This window comes from Pogona vitticeps, chromosome 2 (assembly GCF_051106095.1).
Source record: "Pogona vitticeps strain Pit_001003342236 chromosome 2, PviZW2.1, whole genome shotgun sequence".
In the NCBI taxonomy this organism is placed as follows: domain Eukaryota; kingdom Metazoa; phylum Chordata; class Lepidosauria; order Squamata; family Agamidae; genus Pogona; species Pogona vitticeps.
The window spans coordinates 81,745,062-81,762,642 of NC_135784.1; the positions used below are offsets into that span (position 1 = coordinate 81,745,062).

At 44.5% G+C, this 17,581-nt stretch overlaps 1 protein-coding gene across 2 annotated transcripts in view; it reads right to left on the reverse strand.

Annotated features, from left to right (window-relative positions):
• Positions 1 to 17,581, reverse strand: part of IFRD2 (interferon related developmental regulator 2) — a 33,127-nt gene that overhangs the window by 5,841 nt on the left and 9,705 nt on the right. The window contains exons 1-10 of one of the 2 annotated variants that reach the window (XM_072989829.2): positions 14,617 to 14,692; positions 13,089 to 13,202; positions 8,872 to 8,956; positions 6,425 to 6,549; positions 5,230 to 5,387; positions 4,994 to 5,044; positions 3,634 to 3,815; positions 3,214 to 3,319; positions 2,005 to 2,142; positions 1,186 to 1,314 (exon numbers count right to left, since the gene is read on the reverse strand). In XM_072989829.2, coding sequence (XP_072845930.2) covers positions 1,186 to 1,314; positions 2,005 to 2,142; positions 3,214 to 3,319; positions 3,634 to 3,815; positions 4,994 to 5,044; positions 5,230 to 5,387; positions 6,425 to 6,549; positions 8,872 to 8,956; positions 13,089 to 13,202; positions 14,617 to 14,638 — 1,110 coding nt within the window. In that variant the 5' untranslated portion in view covers positions 14,639 to 14,692. Of the gene's footprint in view, positions 1 to 1,185; positions 1,315 to 2,004; positions 2,143 to 3,213; positions 3,320 to 3,633; positions 3,816 to 4,993; positions 5,045 to 5,229; positions 5,388 to 6,424; positions 6,550 to 8,871; positions 8,957 to 13,088; positions 13,203 to 14,616; positions 14,693 to 17,581 lie in introns of those variants that run through there. The other variant, XM_072989828.2, reaches the window with a different exon arrangement.

The window sequence follows — 17,581 nt, forward strand, 5'->3', positions numbered from 1 at the left end:
AGAAGTTGTCAAAACAGGAATTTCCAGAGATGGGGACAGTTGATGAAGGAGAGCGTTGATGGGCCCGAGCAGTTGAAAGAGGGATAGGTATTGGGACATGATGGGCAGATTGGGATCCAGACAAAGTGGTTGTGGGGCGCGATGTCGTAGCCGGGGGCACCAAAGACATATGTGAGCGCTTGGATGGAAGAGGCTCGTGTTGAGCAGAAGCTGGATCGCATCAAGGGACATTCAGCTGAGATAGACGGTGTTTAGTTTTCTTAGAGGTAGGTACCATAAGATCAGGTTGATAATAGGCTCGATGCAGACTCTGAATAGGAGGCGACGGTGATGGTGAGGACTCAGATGGGACATAAATGTAGTGAACACGCTTGGGAAACTCATAGTAATCCTGTTCAAATCGCGGATTGAACTCATCAAAGCAGTATCTATAGAGTTCACCGCGTCAGCCGACCTCATAAAAAGGCTCTCCATTTTAGAAAGCAAGTGGCATTGCAACAGACACGGGACAAAGATTACATCCTGATACTGAGAAGACAGGGAAACATGGTGCCACTTCACTGGCCTCTTACACGGAGCGAACTATGAGACCGATGCCTAAAATTTTGAGAAATAGATGACAGTTGTCTGCCTGGTCGAAACAGGGTTAGAATGGGCCGAGGACGGGCTGGATATGATATCAACCTCAAAGTGGCCATAACATGGAGACTTGGATAACTCACAGGGAAACGTCCGTAAATGAAAAACTGATAAAGTCCATAATCCAGGAATCAAAAATGTAAGGTAGTCCGTAAGATCAAAAAATCGCAAGATTGAGAAAATCAGAAAATCGCTCTAGTAATCACTACAGAAGTCAGATTTCAGCGGTGGTTATAAGGAACTGAGGTATTACGGGCAGACAGAGCATGCGCACCATGGGGGGCAACGTGCTACTAATCATGTCTTTTTAAGCTTTGCACGGGCGCAGTAAAACCCATTTGTGTGCATTCACAGAGGCCATGAAGAAGAATCCATAATCCCACAGCCAGCTATGCTGTTTGTAGGATTATGGAATTTACAATCCAATGCATCTGAAGGGCACAATGTTGGGAAGAGGTTGACCATATCGTGATAGCCAACTATGTCCTGCACTGAACTGCCAGGTCAGCCTTCCCCAAACCCTTCGATAAACCTCTCTGCCCATACCTGCAGGTGGTGCCTGACTCCAGAGCCAAGAGTTTCTTTGAAGGCATTATATGTTCTCCTCCTTGCCCAGCTGTCCACATACATACATTCCAATCCAAACTTGATGGTCTCTTCGTGACACTCCCCATTCTGTACCAAGGGAGAAATGGATTTAGGGACTCCACACAGAACAACAAATATCCAACCCACCTGTACTCCCGGGTCTCATCCCTCTGTTCCCTAAATAAGTGCTTGGTGGGACTGAACACTTCACGGACACTGAACGCAGTGCAGGATTAGCCACATGGGGACATTTCTGATTCCAAACAAACCCTTGACTACTGCCTCATCTCCCCAGGTGCAAACACAGCAGAGGGCTTTAGATGCCCACTGGACTGCTTCTTGGGTACAATATCTCTGAGAGCAGGACACACAGATACCCCAGGCAGGTGCAGCTATTTTGCTATGAAGGAAATGGCAGGAAATGAAACCTCTGCTATAAGAATCCTCTGCTCCCTTTACAGGACCATTTTGAGTAGCCACAGCATGAAGCCGAGCCATAACGTAGAATCTACCCAAAGCACCAGAGCATGGACTCAGAACATGCAGAACCATATGAAAAAGGGGTGATGGGGGCAGAATTTTCCCCTGCCAAAAGTCCTCCAGACATGCACTCTGAACATGTATGGACAGTTCTCCATGAGCCTGGAATGCTAGGAGTGAGTGGAGTCAAAGCAGGCCTGAGTACCTATGAGGAAACTAAGGGCTGAGCAACGTTTCAGAAGGGACATCTTCTCCCAAGACTACAGTGCAGAGATGGCAAAAAGCTAAGCAAGGCACCTCAATGAAATGTAGCACATCGCGGAAGATGGAGCGCTGTTTGCGTCGGTCTGTCTTGGCTCGGTACTTGTTGCTGTCGGTGGCCAGGGCCTTCAGCTTTGTGCACAGCAGGTCAGTGTCCTCGTAAAAGAAATCCTCCTGGGGATAAAGGAAGACCATGTACCACCCTGATGCTTCAACTTGCAAACCGACTATCTCTTCAAAGGTTAGTAGGTGGGATACAAATAGCAGAGCGTACAGCTCTGAATTGTCTTTAGACACAGACACACAGACACAGGGTTCAGGAAGCTGTACTCCAAAACGATAATTCTTCCCTGCTCTGCCCTGTGCATTAATTAGACACAGACAAATCAGCCTCTTATATAGGACCATTATTTGGAATTTTTGGACTTTCAATTCCAAGGATTCTCCAAAACTTCCCAGGCAGCATTCTGGAAGTTCCAGCCTACAGATCCACATCTTACACACCCCTACATTTTGCTCTCACATAGAAGCGCCCAGCTCAAAGGCTCCATTGCTTATCCCCAGCCTAGCTTCTTATTTAAAAAAAGGAACAGACACTGATGCTACCATGGAGTCTCCAGGCAAGAGCAGGAAAGCTTCACTTTTTAACAGAAAAATGGGCCAGAGCTAGGCCAAGGAGACGTTGAGTTGGGGCCTTCTATAGGTGAAGGTCATAAGGCTGGAATTCCCAAAAATTTTGCCTGGGAAGTTCTGAGAGTTGGAGACCAAAAAATCTGAATGGCACATCCCTACTTGCAAGTGTGGGCTGTGGCTGCATTTATTGAAGGCTGTGTGACTGAAGGGCAGCCTCTGATCAGCACAAAGCAAAAGGAGAATGCAGGAATTACATGGATCATCATTAAGATAAGCAAGTGAGGAAAACAGAAGGAACACTGACTCTGAGAGAAGCTCTCATTTGATCCATAGATATCCCAGCCTACTGGAACAAATGACAAAAAAAATTCCTGCTGATTTAGACTAAACATCCACCTAAGCATGCATCCTATGTCCCATAATGACTAAGCAGATGCTCCTGGGAAGCCCAGAAGAAGCAGACCATAAAGATGAATGCCCCTGCCCATCACTGCTCCCCAACAGCTGGTATTTAGGGGCATATTCTCTCCAAACAGGGAGGTTTATACATCCTGCATGACTAGAAGGGCAGTGTGCAGGTCCATGCAAGAATCAGAAGGGTCGGAGTCATACCTCTATATCTCGAGCCAGTTCAAACAGAAGTGCAATCGTTTCACCAGCTATAATCCGGAGGTTGACATTGTCACTCAGCAGCATCAGCGGCAACTTAGGCAAGTGACTGCGAAGAAGAAAGAGACTAATGAGGAGGCAATGGAAAAGGACATTGTCGTGTCCGCCGAGCGCATTCCTGGAGGAAATTTCTCTCCCATGCACCTTCATTTCCCAGTCAGTACTCAGTCTTGACCCTCCCCATTGTAGCAGCCCTGGCTAACTAGGGTAATTGTGGATGCGCTGTATTAAAAGCACTCAATCTGACTTCCCTACACAACCCACGGTATCAAGAAGTGGGCAAAGCAGAAGGAAGATCTCTCTTCCTCCTCTTTCTCCACCCCCAGCCAGACAAGACCCTGCCTAGCAAGACCTGTCACTCACTAGTCCAGGATCTTCTTGATCTGGGTGGCTGGGCAGATGGTGAGGAGCAGGGACCACGACTGGAGTGAGTTGCAATGCAGGACCTGGAGCAAAGGACTGTGGTGGGAGGACGGCAAATTGGCATCTTCACTGCAGAGAGAGCCAAAGATACTCTCCAAGCAAACAAGGCAGGAAATCAAGTCCTGGGGGAAAAGGAAAAAAAAAAGGAACACTGGCCCGTCAGTTCTCAAAGCAACAATAGGAGAATCCAAAATGGAGGTCGTAAGCCAGAAGAGTTCCTAGTTAATTAGCTCAGCAGGATAGTGTGTAATTTGTACCAATTCTGTTGTCCATTGACACAGAGAATTACCACTTTCTAAGACATACTTTGGCTGCATTCCACAGTTCACTCTCACAAGCCTTAAGTACACATGAGCTCCTGGTAGCCACATCTGCTACAGGGCCATTTTTCAAGGACAGCTCTCAGCCAGAAGCACACTATAATAAATGACATGAGCTATATAATCAGGGGTGCTTAGCAGAGAACCTTAGTATATGCCCCTAAATCTTCCTCAATGGCCACTCCTGAGAAGGGGGTGAGGGGTGATGAGCCAGTGCCTCAACTCCCAATTCTCAAAGCAGGGGCACACAGAGCCCAGGAGCCAATTCTCCTTCAGCAAGGCACACTGAGGACTACAGAAAAGTCCTAAGCCTGGGGGGAAAATGAAGGAGGGAGTGACTGGAAGGACCATCAATCACTCCTTTTCATGGTTAAAAAAGCAATTCCTTTTCAGCAGTGGATTAAGAGTAACCCCTTCCCCGCTAAACGCCCTTGGGTTTGCAGGTGGCTTATTTTGTTGTCTTATTCATAGGCTGCTTTTCAACTGATAAGCACATCTGTTGAGACCTTGACTCCTTATTTATCCCAGTAGATCACGGAGCCTACAAACCACCCTGTTAGGAATTTTTATCACCATTTTTTCTACAACAACTCCTTTTGCCTTTCTGGTGGTAACTGATAGATCCCAAAGAATCACTGGGAGCCAGCCACTCTGGGACAAGGGTCTTCAAGGGTTCAGCTCTTAAGACGGGACGCTTGTCAGTGCAGGATGTCACCTCTAGGTAGGTACCTGGCAACCTTGATGTCCTGTGACATCAAGGGCTCACAGTTTCTTTTCTCTTTTATTTATATGTATATTTGTGGATCCTTGACTGTTGCATCCCCTGCCACCTCCACCTCACCCCAATTTTCTTACAATTTTTTGGGGGGATTTTGTGTATGTGCGTGTTCTGTGCTGTCAAGTCTGAACTGGCTTATAGGGACCCTAATAGGGGGTCTATTGGCCATGACATGTGAAGTCAAAATATTAGCTTAATTTACCTCCATATCTGCAGCGGCGATATAGCAGCACATCCCAAGAGCAGTGGCACACTAAATAAGTGGAAATAAAGGGAAAGAACTAGTTAATGGCAGAACCACTGTAAACAATCCTTCGGAACATTCATAAACATCTCTTAACAGCTCCCTCCCACAAGTGCTCTTGTAAGTGTCAAGATAAATTTCAAGGCCAGGAAAAACAAAAAAGAGAGAGGGAGGAAAAAAAAGATACTACTCACACTTTGCCGAGCAACTGGACTAGCTGAGGAGTCTGTCAGGATGGTGATAAGGAGGGGCTTCAGGCTGCGGAATACCTCCTCCCCCTCTGGCCCTGAACCCATCTGAAGGCACAGTAGTGTCAGAACAGTAGCAGCAAGGGACTGCTCCTCCCCTTTACCTGAAGCAGGGAGAGACACAGCGGCCTTCGAGTCTGCTACAACATGCGCCAATGACACTGGACGCATCTGAGCAGGACTCGATGCAGATAAATCATGCAATCCGATGTTAGGGGCACACACAAGCCCAAGAAGTGGTAGCCTTTCAACCCAGTAGGGCAGAACTATTGCAACTGTCTAAGGGGCTTTTAAAACAAGAGACTGCCAACAGTCACACAGACAGCTCAACATGTAAGGGACTAATGAGAACCCAGAAAAAAAGAGAAAAAAACGGAAAAGCATTTCTCTTTCTTGCTACCTAAAGCTGAAGAAACCCAATTACTCCATTTAAGAGCCCCCACAGTTTCACATGATTTACTCGTACTTATCAGCATGCCCAGCTGCTGTGACAACTGTTCCCTTGGTTCAAGCAGGAAACCCTCCACTCCCAGGACACGGATAGGAAAAAGGCTACTGTGCATGCCTTTAAGAGGCACATGCGAGTTAGACAGTCACGGCTCAACAATCACCGATTGAAGGGTAAGCCACTATTGCCTTCTGCAATCACTACAATTATGGCGATAACCACACTGGCTTATCCTACAAGGTTGTTGCAACAATTGCTGAGAATTTATATGTCACTTTACAAAAATGCTCAAGGTTTATTTTTTTAAAAAATCAAAAACATGCAATGTTGCAAGGAACTAAGATACTACTCAGAAAGAGTTATACTTAGCACCAATAAATCTACTAGCACAACCCATCAAACCAACTTTAAGTCCTGTAGAGTTCAGTGAGGAAAATATAAGCAGTCATATTAAGTATATGCAAGCGTATCGGACAAAAAAGCAAGCAAGCAAGCAAGCAAACAAATGAGAGGCAAAATGTTGTGGTACCTAACAAGACTAATGGCTGTATTATATTATAGCAGTTAGTCTTCAAGGTTCCACAATGTAGTTCTCTCATTAAAAGCAATGGAGATTTAAATAACTCCAATTAGGCTGGATTTACTCCCAAGTATCACAAAAACAGGACAGCCCCAAAGGCTGGGAAGACCTACCTTTCTTCAGGCACTTCTCCAAAGAGTCTGTGAGGGTGAGCCTGCGTTCCACCAGGAAGTCAAAGAGGGTCTTAGAGGAGAATGCTAACCGCAGGCTCTCTAAAGCGACCTGTCGTGTCTTGGCACTGGAGAAGTTTTGAGAGAGAGAGAGAGAGAAATAGAGACACAGAGAGAAAAATGGGGAGAAAGACAATGGGCCAAAACAAGGGCCAATGTAGCTACCCTGTCTGGAAAGTCTCCTCCCCCATCCAAGTTTTGCATCAGACTCAACTAAAATGAACAGCATAAATTTATGTTTCCCTTTCTCTTCCAACATTGGGATAGAAACAGCCAAGAGATCACGAAGGCCACACATCAATGGGCAACAAAGCAATAAAAAAGGATGTTATGGGGTAGTCAAAAGAACAGCACAGAATACAGAAGGCTATCCTACCAAAAGGCTCCACATTAGTCATAGGTCCCCAAGAAACATGAGGCCTAAATCGATCATTTTTTAAAAAAAAATGCAAAGCAAAAGTCAAGCTTTATATCTTGTGTTGGATTCTGAACTCTGTACTGCTCTGTTAACACAGTTAACAAATACACTGCTGCTAAAGTCCAGCAATAAATTGCAATTAGAGGCCTACTGCATCAACTGAAATTACCAAGAGGTTGATTCACCAAATCCCCACTGATTCAATGGGTCTACTTTAGTTGTGACTTACAAGTGGATTTCCACCTATGTGGAAACTCTGTTCATATACACAATTTTTAAATTTTATTTTAAAGTATATATCTGTTTCACAGGCATATCAGACTGACTGCAGCTTTCAGTGGCTTGTACTTTGCAGCAGCACTTTCTTAATAAGCTAATTCACCACAAGTCTACACAATACATCAGTGTGAGCCTGATGTCAATTTCTGTAAAACACAGCAGAGGCTACTTTTTGACACAAGCAATTTATTTACATAATCCCTTGATTTCCATACATAACAGAGCACAAAGAACAAAATACAACACAGATCCATACAACTGATAAGCTCTAGGAATCCGCAGGCAAAATTGGGGACTTCACAAGGAAATATGCCGTTCTCCAATCAGAGTGTGTATGTGTGTGTGTGTTTCAACTCTAAAGCTCAGAACTACAGGTTATGCTAGCAGTACTGTAACTGGAGCACCATAAATTGATAGTGTCAATCTCTGAAGGCTCTGGTTTCAGTAGGACCAGGGGTACTAAAGCTTGGTTCAGATATTTTTCTGCGGTGTTATTTATTTTAAATTTTTTATTGATAATCCTTAAGGATAACAAGACAAAACAGTGTATCTTATATACAAAATCTACAGCCTAATTCCTGTACGATTACACAGTGGTGCCTCAGTTTGCAAACGCCTCAGTTTATGTAGTTTTCGGTTTATGAACCAAAATCCATAGAAAATAATGTCCTGGTTTACCTTTTTTTCTCCCCCTCCCCCCAGTACGAAAGGGTTTTCCCAGGGCGCATTGCGCCTACAGTGCAACACCTTTCCTAGCGTAACTGGCGTATTGGTTTATGAAATTTTCAAATATAAAGTAATGTTGCGTAGAATGGACTAATTTCGTAAACCGAGGTACGCCTGTATACCATCATTTACTCTTATACATGTCAATAACCTTACTTCTATCCATATTTCAGTCCCTTCCCTATGTTTATTAAACTAAGTCTGTATCCACCTTAAAAGATGGCAGACCAGTATTCTAGCTGACTTTCCAGAATATTCCCGCTGTTTAATTCAGTGCCTGAAACCAACAGGGGGTGCCAAACTTTAGTAGCTATCTATTTTTATTTCACTAGCTCAGTTCAGATATCCCACTAAACTATGGTTAGTAATACCTGTGTTTAAAACCCAGAATGTGACCTGAGCCTCCACACATAGAAGGAAGCCATGGTTTTGAGCTGCAGGTTTACTTTTGATGAAAATGTTTTGATTTGACTGCCTTCTTTCATTTGCCCCGACTCAGGAGGACTTAAGTGCAGTACCCCCCAGGCCAGATTTTTGGTCAGTGGTGAACATGAAGCTCGAATGACAGCAATTAGTCCACATGCTTTCTTTTTGGGGTCCTGGCTGAAAATGGAGATGGGGTCTCTTTCCTCATTTCCACTAGGCTTTAAGGATACACCAAGTGAGAGACGAGGAGGCACAAGGCAGGGAGAGAGTCTGTGGCAAATGTTTTTTGCTGCCCACTAAGGACAGTCAAAATCTGTTCAACCCCATATGACGTCCAACTGCATTTACAAGGCATGGTTTCTAATGCTGGTTTGCCAGTTAATCACAACAAAGTGTACTGCTGCACACTTTGTTGCGATTAACTAGCAAAGAACCACACACCCTTTTGCTCAGCCATTGCAATTCATCAGAGCTACTTTGTTTCTGCAACCAGTCTGGCACGACATCTGGATTAAACCTCAAAACAGCATATTTGCCTCACCTCTTATCCATGACATTGTCAATACATTCCTTCAGCTTGTCTTCCACCTCTTCTTGCTGTGCTTGCTCATCTACTGCCTCACTTCCTGTGAAAAGCATCAGAAGATGGAGGGAGGGAAAGAGGCATTGAAGTCATCTCAACCCAAAAGGGAGGGAAAGAGGCACTGAAGTCATCTCAACCCAAAAGGGAGGGAAAGAGGCATTGAAGTCATCTCAACCCAAAAGGGAGGGAAAGAGGCATTGAAGTCATCTCAACCCAAAAGGGAGGGAAAGAGGCACTGAAGTCATCTCAACCCAAAAGGGAGGGAAAGAGGCACTGAAGTCATCTCAACCCAAAAGGGAGGGAAAGAGGCATTGAAGTCATTTTAACCCCACCCAAACCCAAGCTTTCCACAATGGAACAGAACAAGGATTGCAAGTCAGGTCTCAGAGGCACTGGCTGTGCTGGAAAAGGATTTCTGATCCTACCATTTCAACAGGATTTGCCCAACATACGTTTTTCCCAACAGGCTTTTTGGCAACACTTGATCCAGGAATTGTTCTGGCAGCTGTTGTTAGCTTACTCATACTAGTTTGGATGGAATGATGTTCTAACAAAGGAAGTTTTCGTAGTAGCATAAAAACTATTTATATATTTTAAACAATGACTTAAAACTGCTTCTGATGACCAGCTTAGTGGAAAAGTGTCAAGGTTGAAATAAAAAGTGTGTAGAAATATGCCTAGTTATGGGCAGCCCCATGGTCATGAATGCCATGTGCCAGAGCACCCCATATACCTTCATTTTAATTCTAAGACAGCTGTCACTACTGCAGAAAAAAGCTGTTGGCTTATTTTTAACAGCATGGCAAACTACTAGCCAATCTGCTAAAGCAAACCTATTAGTCATTCATAACGAGGAAAAAAATTTGTTGCAAATATTCACTCTCTTGTTGCCAAAATTAGATAGGTCATGCAAGCCTAAATATACAGTGGAATTTTTGGCTAAAACCTTTGCAGCCCTACTTTCTTCTCCTTGCTATTTGTACGCCAAGTGCTCTCTCTTAATTGTGCACTCATAATTCTGGGGATGGGCGCTGGACGCTGGAAGATGGGCCCCTCAGGTCGGAAGGCGTCCAACATGCTACTGAGGAAGAGTGGAGGACAAGTACAAGTAGCTCCAGAGCTAATGAAGTGGTTGGGCCAAAGCCGAAAGGATGCTCAGCTGTGGACGTGCCTGGAAGTGAAAGGAAAATCCAATGCTGCAAAGAAAAATACTGCATAGGAACCTGGAATGTAAGATCTATGAACGTTGGGAAGCTGGAGGTGGTCAAACAGGAGATGGCAAGAATAAACATCGACATCCTGGGCATCAGTGAACTAAAATGGACAGGAATGGGCGAATTCAGCTCAGATGATTATCATATCTACTATTGTGGGCAAGAATCCCGTAGAAGGAATGGAGTAGCCCTCATAGTCAACAAAAGAGTGGAAAAAGCTGTAATGGGATACAATCTCAAAAATGATAGAATGATGTCAATACGAATCCAAGGCAGACCATTCAACATCACAATAATCCAAGTTTATGCACCAACCAGCATTGCTGAGGAGACTGAAATTGAACAATTCTATGAAGATTTACAACACCTTCTAGAACTGACACCAAAGAAAGATGTTCTTCTCATTCTAGGGGACTGGAATGCTAAAGTAGGGAGCCAAGAGATAAAAGGAACAACAGGGAAGTTTGGCCTTGGAGTTCAGAACGAAGCAGGACAAAGGCTAATAGAGTTTTGTCAAGAGAATAAGCTGGTCATCACAAACACTCTTTTCCAACAACACAAGAGGCGACTCTATACATGGAAATCACCAGATGGGCAATATCGAAATCAGATTGATTATATTCTCTGCAGCCAAAGATGGAGAAGCTCTATACAGTCAGCAAAAACAAGACCTGGAGCTGACTGCGGTTCTGATCATCAGCTTCTCATAGCAAAATTCAAGCTTAGACTGAAGAGATTAGGAAAAACCACTGGGCCACTCAGGTATAATCTAAACCAAATCCCTTATGAATACACAGTGGAAGTAAAGAACAGATTTAAGGAACTAGATTTGGTGGACAGAGTGCCTGAAGAACTTTGGATAGAGGCTCGTAACATTGTCCAGGAGGCAGCAACGAAAACCATCCCAAAGAAAAGGAAATGCAAGAAAGCAAAGTGGCTGTCCAACGAGGCCTTAGAAATAGCAGAGAGGAGAAGGGAAGCAAAATGCAAGGGAGATAGGGAAAGTTACAGAAACTTGAATGCAGACTTCCAAAGAATAGCAAGGAGAGACAAGAGGGCCTTCTTAAATGAACAATGCAAAGAAATAGAGGAAGATAACAGAAAAGGAAAGACCAGAGATCTGTTCAGGAAAATTGGACATATTAGAGGAACATTTTGCGCAAAGATGAACATGATAAAAGACAAAAATGGAAGGGATCTAACAGAAGCAGAAGACGTCAAGAAGAGGTGGCAAGAATACACAGAGGAATTATATCAGAAAGATTTGGATATCCCGGACAACCCAGACAATGTAGTTGCTGACCTTGAGCCAGACATCCTGGAGAGCGAAGTCAAGTGGGCCTTAGAAAGCCTGGCTAACAACAAGGCCAGTGGAGGTGATGGCATTCCAGTTGAACTATTTAAAATCTTGAAAGATGATGCTGTTAAGGTGCTACATTCAATATGCCAGCAAGTTTGGAAAACTCAACAGTGGCCAGAGGATTGGAAAAGATCAGTCTACATCCCAATCCCAAAGAAAGGCAGTGCCAAAGAATGCTCCAACTACCGTACAATTGCACTCATTTCGCACGCTAGCAAGGTTATGCTCAAAATCCTACAAGGTAGGCTTCAGCAGTATGTGGACCGAGAACTCCCAGAAGTACAAGCTGGATTCCGAAGAGGCAGAGGAACTCGAGACCAAATTGCTAACTTGCGCTGGATTATGGAGAAAGCCAGAGAGTTCCAGAAAAATATCTACTTCTGCTTCATTGACTATGCGAAAGCCTTTGACTGTGTGGACCACAGCAAACTATGGCAAGTTCTTAAAGAAATGGGAGTGCCTGACCACTTTATCTGTCTCCTGAGAAACCTATATGTGGGACAGGAAGCAACAGTTAGAACTGGTCATGGAACAACTGATTGGTTCAAAATTGGGAAAGGAGTACGACAAGGCTGTATATTGTCCCCCAGCTTGTTTAACTTATATGCAGAATACATCATGCGGAAGGCTGGACTGGAAGAAACCCAAGCCGGAATTAAGATTGCCGGAAGAAATATCAACAACCTCCGATACGCAGATGATACCACTCTGATGGCAGAAAGTGAGGAGGAATTAAAGAACCTTGTAATGAGAGTGAAAGAGGAGAGTGCAAAAAATGGTCTGAAACTCAACATCAAAAAAACTAAGATCATGGCCACTGGTCCCATCACCTCCTGGGAAATAGAAGGGGAAGATATGGAGGCAGTGTCAAATTTTATCTTCCTGGGCTCCATGATCACTGCAGATGGAGACAGCAGCCCTGAAATTAAAAGGCGCCTTCTTCTTGGGAGGAAAGCGATGACAAATCTTGACAGCATCTTGAAAAGCAGAGACATCACCTTGCCAACAAAAGTCCGAATAGTCAAAGCTATGGTTTTTCCTGTCGTGATGTATGGAAGTGAGAGCTGGACCATAAAGAAAGCTGACTGCCGAAGAATTGATGCCTTTGAATTGTGGTGCTGGAGGAGGCTCTTGAGAATCCCCTGGACTGCAAGGAGAACAAACCTATCAGTTCTAAAGGAAATCAACCCTGAATGCTCACTTGAAGGACAGATTCTGAAGCTGAGGCTCCAGTACTTTGGCCATCTCATGAGAAGAAAAGAGTCCTTGGAAAAAACCTTGATGTTAGGAAGGTGTGATGGCAAGAGGAGAAGGGGACGACCGAGGATGAGATGGCTGGACAGTGTCTGCGAAGCAACCAACATGAACCTGACACAACTCCGGGAGGCAGTAGAAGACAGGAGGGCCTGGCGTGCTCTGGTCCATGGGGTCACGAAGAGTCGGACACGACTAAACGACTAAACACACAATTCTGGGGGAGGAAAGACATTTTCCTAAAACCAAAGTAGATAATGTGGCATACATAGGTCTGTAACAAATGTTACAAAAACCGAAGGCGGAGAATGCCGGGGTTTCTGCCACAACTTTTCACACGTACAGACCTGTCACTTCCTCAGCAACACTGGCATTCTCACTAGCACTGCTGTAGTGACTCAGCACTTCACTTGCTGCATCATCATCACTGGCCTGGGACTCCATCTTGGCATTTCGAGTTCCTAAAAAGGAAGGAAATGAAAAAGATCAGAGATGGCTCCATGGCCACGTATACAAAGGAGTGGTTGAATGAAGTGTTGACTTTGTATAAAACCTATCTGGGTAGGGTGGGGAGGGGGACCATTTCACAAAGTTTTCTTTTGTTCAGGCGTAACTAAAAGCAACTACAGACATTCCTAAATCCTACATTTATTAGGATGTATATGTAGCCACTTGACAAGCTGGTGGATTGTTCCAAATTAAACACTGAAGGTAATTTTACCCCACTTGACTACAAAGCTGGGAGCTAGTAACATTCTCTTCTGTGTGCCATGCAGGCACCCTGAACCTTCTATGGTAATTATGCCACCACACATTTAAATCCACAGTGCGCCTGGAAAATCCTTCCTCCTGCCTGCTTATTAATTTTTACATGCACACGCTACTGTTCTTCCAGGGAAACCAAGAAATGTCTCTCCTTCTCCCCACTTTATCCTCAAACAATCCCAAAAAGGTGGCTCGGAATGAGAGAGCCTGACTGACCGAAGGGCTCATCCATCCTGAGAGGTTCATAGTTAAGCACAGACTTGGACATGGAACTCCTAAATGTTCAGCCGTCAGATAGAAGAAGAAGCGTGTGTAAGGATGAGGTCTCACATATCAGAATAAAGCTCGCTTTAAAATACGAGAGTCTTTAAGGTGCCACATTTTGTCGTCTTTATTTTATTTTTCTTTTGGTTTTGGCTGATAGATCAGCACAGACTAAGACGGTCATATCTTCTAAAACGACACCAGAATTGCAGACCTTATCTTGTATAGCCAGCCTATCAAGTGATTGTGTGTACTCCACTATCTGATAAATGAGCCCCACTGGACAATAACCTGAAGCTAAGGAAGTACAGTGGTGCCTCGCTTAACGGGCGCCCCATTTTACGACGAAATCACATACTGACGAACTTTTTGCGATCGCTTTGCGATGTTTTAAATGGGGAAAAATCGCTTTGCAATGATCGGTACCCTGTTTCGCTTACCGATTATTGCAAAGCAATGATTTTCTAACAGCTGATTGGATGTTCCAAAATGGCTGCCGGGTAAAAAAAATGGACACCCGCTGTGTTTTTGCACAGATTCCTCGCTTACCGGGCAGCGAAAATGGCTGCCATATGGAGGATTTTCGCTTTAAGGTGAGTTTTAAGCCCATAGGAACACACTGAATGGGTTTCAATGCATTCCTATGGGCTTTTTAAATTCGCGTAGTGACGAAATCGCTTTGCAGCAATTTTTGCTGCACCGATTAACGTTGCTATGCGAGGCACCACTGTATTGCAATGTTTGGCAAATGCAATGCATTTAAGAAGCAAGCAAGCAGAGAAGGACTGCAGCCAAATGCCAAGAGGCAAATGGAAAGGTAAGAGGAAGCACCCATTTCACACTCACGTAAAGGACAGAAAAGAGCCATCCACTTTCTTCACGACCCTGGACACATACGCTACGCTAGCAACAAACAGCAACAAGTCTGCTATTGCATTTGGTTAAATTTAGCCCTGTCAGCTCAGGCACACCCTACCGATAAATATTCAAGGCCTGGGCAAGCAGATAACCCACACTTCGGGAAGGGGTCCTGAGGAGCCAAGGAACCTCTTCTGCTATTAAGCGAGTAGAGCTTTATTCAGTTCTCATAAACAGGCACTTGAATAAAATTCATTATAATTATGTTGCCGTTATTCAGGAAGAAATAAACAGGAGCAGCTTAGCTGCTCGGAAATTGGCCAGAGCAGCAGCAAATGATGGAGAAAGCATTAACAATTAGTGAATATAGTGGCAGTTCTCTTGGCCATATTGTGTCAATGATGGGCGAGAATAAAATTACAGAATGTCATCACTGTGTAACATATACTGCCCTAAGCAGCAAACATCTAAATCATTGGTTTCAAAATTCTTCAGCATCACAACCCTTCTTGATTTTTCAGAAATCCTTACACCTCCTCACTTCTCCCTTACCAACTTCCCACGTTCTTCATAAACATTAAATCTATAATTGTAATCAACAATAAGTTTAAGTTTTAATTAAAAATAATGCTGTTCATTTTCTCTTGATAAATTGTGTCTTTTGGTTAGAAGAGCTCCTGCAGAAATTTGATTAAGCTGATATAAACACTTTCTTCACGACTATTTCAATCTCATGCTCCCCTAGGCATTCTGGCACATGCCAAGTCTGAGAACTGTTGATCTAGATCAAGCTTGCAAAATGCAGCCAAAAAGAGGCCCTAAACCTACTAAAAACTGCAAGCAAAATATTAAAAAGAAATGAAAAGCTTGCTTGAATAGGCACAAAATGAAGAGCCCTTGGTAAGGGCAGGGGAGGCAAAGAGATTAAAACACAACTGAAAAAGGGCAAAAAGATGCCTCTAGCTGATAGCAGGACACCTTCATGTTGCATGTTTTAATTTACAAGCAGATTACAACTAGGCGCCACAAGAGCGGCATTTGTGCCCTTTTGCTGTGGTTGGAACAGAAACCCTCACACCAGCTCCCCACGTTAGCTTTTCTAAACTTCCGTGGAACATTCTGACATTCCCCCCCCAACCACCACCAAGCTGCAGGCAATCCATGTAAAGATTTGTATAAAAACCATTACCTTCTGCCTGTGGTCAGAGAGGCAAACAGCTCAGCAATGACAGAATTGGTTAAAAAGTAAAATAGAAAATGGGTAAACACACATCCTTATTCATCCCAAACTCTATGGAATAGATTCAGTTTAGGTAGCCTTATAATAAGTGGCTAACATTGAGCCAACAATAAACTATATGGAGCAAACCTCGTCAACATTGGCCCTCCAGATGGAATTGGATTACAGTTCTCAACATCTCTTCGTAGTGGCTGTGAGACAAGGAACAACTTTGGAATTTTTGGGGCTCCAACTACCAGAATTCTCCAGGAATACCCAGGCAGGATTCTGGGAGTTCCAGCCTACAGACCCATACCTACAAATATCTACATTTCACTCACCTGGAACAGGGCCTGTCTCGGAGGCCCCAACATCCTCGGCCTAATTCCTGTCATTAATGTATAAAAATGAAAGCAGTTGTGATTAGACATGGGGACAAAATGCCGCTTCATCTTGGTCCGTGAGTCGTCAAACTGGATGACCCACAAACTGCTCCCCAGTGGCCCAACAAATGAATCAATTTGTCGGTTTGTCGGGTTTTTTTTTTAAAAGACAGCCCATGGGGCTATCTAGAAAAGAAAAATCTGCCCCCCCCGCAGAGGGGGGCAGAGGGAGGGGAGGGGAAAAAGGGATCAGAGCGATCCCCCAAGCCCAGTTGCCTTTGCAAAGGTAGCAGTGCTGCAGGATGGCTTGAGTCCCACTTTCCCTCCTCTTTCAATGTCCCCGCAGCACAGGAAGAGGAGGGCAAGCGGGACCCAAGCCACCCTGCAGCACGGCTCCCTTTGCAAAGGCAGCGGGGCTGGTGGATCGCTTTGATCCCTTCCCTCCTCTTCCTATGCTGCATAGGCATAGGAAGAGGAGGAAAGGGAACCAAGCCACCCCCACCCCCAGTCCCGGGGCTGGGATTCCCTTCGGCCAGGCTATAGCAAGCTGGCGGAAGGGAAAATCCCTCTCTGCTTATGCCCCGGAGGAGCAGCTGATCGTCTGCTTATGGGGCATAAGCAGCTAGGGAATGAAGGGATGGATATGAAAGGGTTATATTTGTTGCTTCGTATTCGTCGAGGTCTGTGGACCCCAAGAATACAAAGCAACGAACAGCTGATGAATCAGGGATATTCAACGAATATCCCAATTCATTTTTATCTTCATCCCCATGTCTAGTTGTGAGGCCTTCTGAGAGCTGTAATCTTGCTGCCCTTTAGGCTCTATAGAAGGCATCCCGCCTGAAGTATCACAATAGCCACACTGCAGCAGCTTCCATTCAAGTACAAGTATGAAAAGAGTCAGCATGTTGCAGGGCACAGAGTGTTGGACAAGAATTCAGGAGAGCTGAGTTCAAATCTCCGCTTGTTCATGGAAACTCACCGGGAGGTGGTAAGAGCACACCACTCCTTACATGTCTCAGAAACCCTACTGGGGGCACTAAGTCACAAACTACAGTGGGGTCTTGACTTAAGAACGGCTTGAGTTAAGAACATTTTGACTTAAGAACCACTCTCATAGGAAAATATTGACTTGACTTACATACTTAGATTTGAGTTAAGAACTGAAAAAAACCACGTGGGAGGCAGGGAAAGTGCAAAATTTGAACTTTCAGTTAACTGTTGGCCAGTGAAAAGGGTGCCTGTCTGCTTCCTCACTCCTCCCAGCGTTTAGAGAGTGGAGACAGTCTTCGGACTGCCTGGTCCCGTACTGCCTGGACTGTCTTTTCCCTGCCTTCCCTGAACCTTTCTT